The sequence below is a fragment of the Chaetura pelagica genome, unplaced genomic scaffold, assembly GCF_000747805.2.
Source record: "Chaetura pelagica isolate M959 unplaced genomic scaffold, ChaPel_1.0 scaffold757, whole genome shotgun sequence".
NCBI classification, from domain to species: Eukaryota; Metazoa; Chordata; class Aves; order Apodiformes; family Apodidae; genus Chaetura; species Chaetura pelagica.
Window position 1 is genome coordinate 687806 of NW_009970727.1, and position 8264 is coordinate 696069.

General features: G+C 50.8%; 1 protein-coding gene across 1 annotated transcript in view; it reads right to left on the reverse strand.

The window, feature by feature from the left end:
* Positions 1-2650: 2650 nt before the first annotated feature.
* Positions 2651-8264, reverse strand: part of IP6K3 (inositol hexakisphosphate kinase 3) — an 11967-nt gene continuing 6353 nt past the window's right edge. The window contains exons 2-5 of the mRNA XM_010007084.1: positions 7244-7460; positions 6081-6253; positions 4795-4970; positions 2651-3121 (exon numbers count right to left, since the gene is read on the reverse strand). Of these exons, the coding sequence (XP_010005386.1) occupies positions 2651-3121; positions 4795-4970; positions 6081-6253; positions 7244-7460 (1037 nt within the window). The remainder of the gene's footprint in view (positions 3122-4794; positions 4971-6080; positions 6254-7243; positions 7461-8264) is intronic.

Sequence of the window (8264 nt, forward strand, 5' to 3'; positions counted from 1 at the left end):
CATCCCAACACCCATCCAGGCATCCCAACATCCAGCCAGGCATCCCAACACCCACCCAGGCATCCCAACACCCATCCCAACACCCAGCCAGGCATCCCAACATCCACCCAGGCATCCCAACACCCACCCAGGCATCCCAACACCCATCCCAACACCCAGCCAGGCATCCCAACATCCAGCCAGGCATCCCAACACCCATCCCAACACCCACCCAGGCATCCCAACATCCATCCAGGCATCCAAAACCTTCCTCACCAGAACACACAGGACCCCTCAGCTCACCCCCCTGCCAAGGAGGGTCTGAGGGGGGTCCCGAGAGGCTGCTCCAACCACCCCGTGCCCCATGATAAGAACCAAATTACTGGGGAGAACCACCCAGCGAGGCCCTCCCCTTCATATTGGAAACCTGAGCTTAAATGCACCTGGATAGGTAAGGGAGGTGAATGAACCACAATTGTGAGGTTTGTACAGCTTCTCCTGTGGTGCTGTTTTGTACAGGAGACCCTCTTTGTTTCCTGGAAGCTGCTGGATTCCCAGACCCTGCTCTGCAGACTAGAAATGAAGACAAATACCTGCCCTGGGTGTGTCGATGGGCTCTGTGCACCATGGGGGAGGGACTTGGGACAGCACAGGGAGCAGAGCAGCTCTTCACCAGCCCTTTGAGGACCCTGGGGGGCTTGAAAGGCAGCTGATGAGCAGCCTGGCTTTGCCCCTTCCCTTCCCAGACCTTTGCCAAGTGCCCTGCTTTGTGCAGCTGGCAGAGAGATCCTGTCTCTGCAGCACTGCAGGTACCTGGGCCAGCAGCCTGGGATGGAACAGCTGCCTTAACCCCTGGCTTCTGCCTGGTTTAAATCTTAGAACTTGACTGCTTTTCCCCTTTCTCCACGTGGAGTGTGTGAGGTTTGCTGGCTCAGCACTCCTCTTTGGAAGGCACATGGTTAAAAGCTTGATAATGACCTGCTTTGGTGTGTATGCAGGTTGTCTATGCAGCAGGTTGTTCCTTCCAGGAGCAATGGCAGGCGAGGCCTGTGCCTGAGGAGGGTGCTTTGCTCTGCTGGTGTCCTGCTCAGACCTTTTGTCACCCATTCCCAGACCTGACACCTTCTAGCAAGACGCTCAGCAGTGCTGAGGAAGCTGAGGTGGGTCTGGATAAATCCTGTCAGCAGAGCTGGGACCAGCCACAATTAGCCCTGATTGCAGGACCACATGCCTGGGAGCCAAGACCATTGATGGCTCCATCAGTGTGTTGGTGGCTTGTGTGGTGGGTTTTTTTTTTAAGTAGCCATCTGAGTTTGTGGGCAAGAAATATGCAACACTGTGAATTATACCCAGTAAATAATTAGGTCTTCCCAGATGGATTTTAGGCCAAGTAAAATCATGCGACCGGGCCAGATGACTTAAATTTTCTGGCTATAAATTGTAGCCATTCACCAGCTGCATGCAGTAAAATACAAGTGAAGGGGCATCCCTGGAGATCTGGTGTTCAAACCTGTGGAAATAACAGCTCTCTTCAAAACATACAGCCCTAGACAAAAAGACATAACTTAAGGATGCTAGGGAAGTGAAAAAGAGATGGAGAACAGGTGAGAGATACTTAGACCATTTTATTTATATCCCCACTCCCCCGTAACGGGGATCTGTAGCTCTAGTCCTTGGGTAAGGATTTCTCTTTCTAAGTTTCCCACACCATGCAGGAAGGAATTGTGGCTGTAATCATAAAATCTGTCCACAAAAGCTGTAAACATTATTTCTGAGCCTTTTGCTATTGTGTCTTCCAAACACACACGCAATGTTTCTATAAAAGAATTTCTAGGTGACCTTTAATATCTAGTCCCTGACTCAATCTCACTTTTTTTCTTTCTTTCCTTTTTTCTTTTTTCTTTTTTTTTTTTAGCTTCTTTATTATTTTTTTTAAGCAAAAAATACCTCAATGTGACTGGTTTTTGTGACTGCTATCTGAGAGAATCATCACATTCTTGCACTTCCAGCCCCTCCGGAGGCACCTCGCTTAGAAAATTTCTGACATGTGCCCTGTTATAAGCCTGTAGGGACATTAATTAAACCTTTGCAAGGTCCAGTTCTTGGTCTGAGGTTTCTTCTGCTTTTGCCCCTTCAGCAGTGCAGAACCTCTGCAGCATTTATACATCCATGTCCCAACACCCACAGGCTCCAAAGAACACCCGAGAGTCCTGCAGGTGAAACGTCAGGGTGGGCATTTTCTGTCCCTTTTTATGTCTTTGGGTTCAGCTTTTTTGTCTTTGTGTCTTTTGGGGTTGAGCAGGAGCTGAAAGTGGTGCTGCAAACCTGGGGGTGAGCAGGTCCTGCTTGATCATTAAGACTCTTTCAAGTAATTCTTCCCTTTGGCTCACAAATAAATCAAGGACAGTGGGAAAACAAGGAAGGAGAATAAATCTCCTGATTAATTGCAGGCAGAAGAGATTCTTTCAGCTCTCTGCTTTTTACACTTCAGCTCAGTAATGGCACCTAGCATATATTTTTTTTGCACTTCCCTAGCAAGCTGTCCGTGCTCCTCTTCCAAACCAAGCCCATGGTGTCCAGCAGCCAGGAGAGATCTGGACAACCCACCCAAGGTGGTGCTTCTCATGGCTATGTCAGTCACTAGGAAATTCAAGCTATTTCACAGCATTTCTCATTTTCCTTCTGAGATATTCTGAAGGATTTTGATGAGATTCTCCAGGCCGAAAATATAGCCCTGGTCTGGCCCATCATGGGTGGTGTGGTAGGATGTGGAGCCTTTAAAAGTGGTGTGGGCAAAGTCTATCATGCGGACGTCGACTCTGGGGGGGCAGGTGCCGTGTGGCGGGGTACAGTTTGTTTTTTGGAAGTGAAGGTGATTATCCAAGGATGACGGGTCCTCCTTCTGCTCCTGACCGTCATAAATGATGAGAAGTGAGCTGGAGTAGAACCTGTAAGAGCTTTGCTTCCTGATGACAGCCAGGAGGGCCTTCAGCCTCAGGATGATGGGCTCCAGCAGGTCGGTCCGGAGGTGGTTGCCGTTGCACAGGAACTGGCGCAAGGTTTGTCTGAACCCCTCTGGGGAGAGTTTCCTGCCATAGTACTTGTCCTTGCAGAGAAAGTGGCCAGTGTCTGCTTGGTAAACCTTGAGGAAAGACAGAGACAATTGTTTGGTTTTCCCAAAGCTCTGGTTTCTCCCCTCATCTAAGAAGTTCAGACCAGAGCTGAGGAATGGGACACAAATCCTCTGCAGCTGAGCAGTGCCCACCAATGCACTGCAGGCTCCTCAGTGCATCCCACCTCCTGGCTTTTCTGGAGACTTAAACTAACAATTTAAACCACTAGTACAGGTTCTTGTTGTGCTGCCATAAATCACCCCTTTGTGGAACCGAAATAGCTGGAAGTCATCACTGTGTCACTAGGGATTTACGGGGTTTGCCCTCTGACTGTGGTAGGAGTTTGTAGCAGTGCAGGGATTTCCCAGCTCTGGACCTTCTTGCAATAGGGGATGTGTGGGTGATAATCACTCTTCCAGGGATGGGGCAGCCACAGCCTCTCTGGGCAACCTGGGCCAGGCTCTCACCACCCTCACAGCCAAGAATTTCCTCCTCATGTCCAACCTCAACCTTCCTCCTCCAGTTTTAATCCATTCCTTTGTCCTCTCACTACAAGCCCTTGTCCCAAGCCCCTCCCCAGCTTTCCTGGAGCCCCTTCAGGCACTGGAAAGTGCTCTAAGTTCTCCCTGGAGCCTTCTCTTCTCCAGGCTGAACACCCCAAGTCTCTCAGCCTGTCTCCAGAGCAGAGCTGCTCCAGCCCTCAGATCATCTTTGCTGGGGCAAAGGCTCACCCTGTATGTGCCATATTCCCTACTCTTCCCTACTCATCCTCTCCAGTTTGAGGACAAGACAGATTTGCTGGGAGGCCAGAATGAAACAGCTTCCATTTACACCACCAAAGGACCAAGCTCCTCTGCATTTCCAGCCTGGTTTCAAGCTGTGTATGGGACAAACACCCCAAGGACCAGAGCTCCATCTCACCTGCATCCCACAGATCCGAACGCCCAGGGAAGCTGAGGTGCTCTGTGCACACTTCTTGATGTGCCGGGCTTTCTTCTCCTCTGAGGCATCATCTCCATGCTGCCTGGTTCCCATCTTTAAATCCAGGATGCAGGGATAGTTGTATTTGGATACCACATTTTCAAGCAACAGAAACTCTGACCATGAGTCAAGGGAAACTCAATACTTTGAACTTCTAATGGAAAGAGGTCTTAAATCAGAGCAACTGCTGACGCTCTCCATAATAGCTCACAACTGTAATGAGACTTTCTGAGCTCATTTTCTGGGCAACCTGGGCCAGGCTCTCACCACCCTCACAGCCAAGAATTTCCTCCTCATGTCCAACCTCAACCTTCCTCCTCCAGTTTTAATCCATTCCTTTGTCCTCTCACTACAAGCCCTTGTCCCAAGCCCCTCCCCAGCTTTCCTGGAGCCCCTTCAGGCACTGGAAAGTGCTCTAAGTTCTCCCTGGAGCCTTCTCTTCTCCAGGCTGAACACCCCAAGTCTCTCAGCCTGTCTCCAGAGCAGAGCTGCTCCAGCCCTCAGATCATCTTTGCTGGGGCAAAGGCTCACCCTGTATGTGCCATATTCCCTACTCTTCCCTACTCATCCTCTCCAGTTTGAGGACAAGACAGATTTGCTGGGAGGCCAGAATGAAACAGCTTCCATTTACACCACCAAAGGACCAAGCTCCTCTGCATTTCCAGCCTGGTTTCAAGCTGTGTATGGGACAAACACCCCAAGGACCAGAGCTCCATCTCACCTGCATCCCACAGATCCGAACGCCCAGGGAAGCTGAGGTGCTCTGTGCACACTTCTTGATGTGCCGGGCTTTCTTCTCCTCTGAGGCATCATCTCCATGCTGCCTGGTTCCCATCTTTAAATCCAGGATGCAGGGATAGTTGTATTTGGATACCACATTTTCAAGCAACAGAAACTCTGACCATGAGTCAAGGGAAACTCAATACTTTGAACTTCTAATGGAAAGAGGTCTTAAATCAGAGCAACTGCTGACGCTCTCCATAATAGCTCACAACTGTAATGAGACTTTCTGAGCTCATTTTACCAACATGTCATTGCTATAGGCCCCTTGCTGCCAATTGCAGTTAATTTACTAGAGTACAGTCCTACCAATTAAAGCACCAGCAGCTCCATTCTCCAGTGACACCACAGCCCCAGGCTGTCCATCCAACACCCTGCCTGGGTGCTGTGCTCAGCCCAGTGGGCGTGGGGGAAGTTGTTAAATTGTGTCACTCGCGTGACTGGTGGGTAATGAAGTGTAATAGCAAAATAGAAGGGGAGGCAGCTGCTAATCCTACATAGTTGTGGTTTTACGTTTATGCCGAGGGGATCCTTCACTTCCTCTGAATACCTTTTTAAACTATTATTTTTCTTATTTTTTTTTAGACTAGAGTAGGAGCAGCTCTGCTCTGGAGCCAGGCTGGGAGAGTTGGGGTGTTCAGCCTGGAGAAGAGAAGGCTCCAGGGAGACCTTAGAGCACCTTCCAGTGCCTGAAGGGGCTCCAGGAAAGCTGGGGAGGGACTTGGGACAAAGGTAGGGAGGGAGAGGACAAGGGGTGAGGGATTAAAACTGGAAGAGGGAGACTGAGGTTGGAGATGAGGAGGAAATTCTTTGCTGTGAGGATGGTGAGACCCTGGCCCAGGTTGCCCAGGGAAGCTGTGGCTGCCCCATCCCTGGCAGTGCTGAAGGGCAGGTTGGATGGGGCTTGGAGCAGCCTGGGCTGGTGGGAGGTGTCCCTGCCCGTGCAGGGGGGTGGATCTGGATGATCTTTAAGGTCCCTTCTAACCCAAACCATCCCATGATTTATTGATTCTATGACTGGAATATTCCCATTCAAAGGGACATTCACTGACCGTCTAGTCCCACTGAACAGAGGGAGAAGATAACAGAGCAACTACATTCACTGTTTTCCCAGGCACTGGGCAGAGGAGGGGTGCATACCCCACCCCCTCCAATAAAACATTCCTTGATGATGAGCTGTTCTTTGGAGCCAAGGCTGTGCTGGAGGAGAGGGAGGGAAAAGGATACGATGCAGTTTGTTCTCGTTGTGCTTGGAGGACATGCGGTTCAGGTGCTGTCTGTGACAGTGCAGTCCCCAGGGGTTGTAGCTGTTTCTTTCTGGCTGCTTTCCTTTTGCATCTTCCAAAAGTGAATCTGTGTGGTACTGAAGGTCTGTCCTCAAGAGCATCTTCCCCGGGCAGCTGGACAAAACACACAAAAGAACACGTTTGGTTTAAAAGCTCCAAGAAAAGAATATTCCCTCCCTTTTTTGTAGGGCCTCCAAGTTGGTAAGGTGACTTTTCAGGGGCTCTAAAAAGGACACTTAATCACCCCATCCAACCCGTGGAGATCCTTTGTTACACCATAAAAGTAATTTTCAGAAAGGCAGCAATTGCTGGGTGCCAATATTTTCTTTCACTTTAATTTCAAAGTGTGCTCAGCTCCTCTGAAAAGCCCCATTCATTGCACCAGTGACCAGGAATCTCTCTTTATCTACCTAATGGACAGAAATTATCCAACAATAGGAATGATTCCCAATTTAGAGGGGCTGGCTTCCAAAGGGGAGGGAATGATGAGATTTGTTCCCCTTGGAGGGTCGTTCCCTTGATCTCACTCATCCAAAACCCATAAGTCCCATCACCCTGGGGTTGGGTGGCAGCAGCACTGCACCCTTCAGCCAGAGCTGACCTAGGGCTTTCCTGAACCACTTGGAGGTGTAAGATGCCTTCAGAAAGCTTCTGCAAGCCCTCAGGTCGTGTTTGCAAAGCACAACGGTGCCTTTCAGAGGCAGCTCCCCCCTGGGGTGAGGACAGGATGGAAATACCCCCAGGCTGCTGCTCCTGGCTGGTCACCAGGGTGTCAGTGCTGTGGGTTTGGTGTCTGTTCTCATGGGACCTCTGCTCCTTTTGGAGAGCTGAGGGAACAGGTTTCATGCAGAGTTTGAGGCACCTATTTGAGCACCAGCATCTCAGCAATAGCCAGATCTGCCCCACTCCATCCACGGGCTGGGGGAGAGATGAACCACGAAGCCACCAAGCTGGGCTTTGCTTTTCTCTGCTTTGGCTGGGCATTGTTGTGGCTCATTTTGCCTTAAACCAGGAGTGGTGCCACCCAAACCAGCCAGGTCAGACCCTGCCCAAGGCAGGGGGTGAGGCCCAGGAGGAGGTTTGCAGGGAGAAGCAGAACCTCACCTGTCCTTGAAGGTCTTGGTGAGCTGTGAGTGACTCCACCTGTGGAGCGTGTGCTCGGTGCTGGTGCTGGCAGCCCAGGAGCACTTGTGCCAGATTGTCACTGAGGAGTCCCCAGTGGCTTTGTCCAGGAGGCCACAGCCCTCAGGCTGCAGGCTAGGGCTGGCCAGCAGGGTCAGGTTGCCAAGGCTGTCCTTCTTCAGGTGCACAGACACAATGCCTGGGGAGAAAAAAGCAAACTAGAATGAGATGGATCTGTGGGTTACCACACAGCCCAAGGTGGTCCAGCCTTCCTGAGAAGGCTGGTGCTTAGCAGGACAGTTGCCTCCTTGTGTTTTAGTGGCCTCTCACACTCACCCACCCCACTCTGATCTGAGGTTCAGTAAACACCCTGGACTGGAAAACAACCACAGGCTTTTCTAATGATCCTTCCTCCCAAGGCTCAGCTGGAATCCTGCCTCCTCTGAACATCATGTTCCTTTATCCTCTGTCCCTCCAGGCTCTGCTAAGCTGCAAATGACCCAACAAAAACCCTCGTGTTGGACCTGGAGCTCCTGGCTTGCTTCTGACAAGGGGTTTAAGTCTCACTTTCTAAGACAGGCCAAGGTTGGAAACACTTTTCATTGGCAGGAAGCAAAGGGAGGGTTGGACACTAGGAATTTTCCAAAGACAACCTGCAGGGCAACTGCTCCCTTGCATTGGAGAGCCCCCAGGAGCAAGAGGCTGGTATGTGATTCCCATTCATCATCCTGGTCGTGTCCTTTCCCAGCCTCCAAGGACTAGCACCCCAAATGGCCAGAAGGGGAAACCAGACCCTCAAAACGTCCGGTGTTCACGCACGAGGAGGAACATGAGCATGACCACGGATTATGATTTTCCACCCTCAGTGCTTAGAACACCATTGTGTCCTGCCCTGCAGTTTCCCCGGACTCCCAACAGAGATCACAGGACTCAAATACCACTCGGCCTGTCACGTCTTGAGCCCCAGCTCAGCCCAGCCCTGGCTGCTCCCACAGCTGAAATG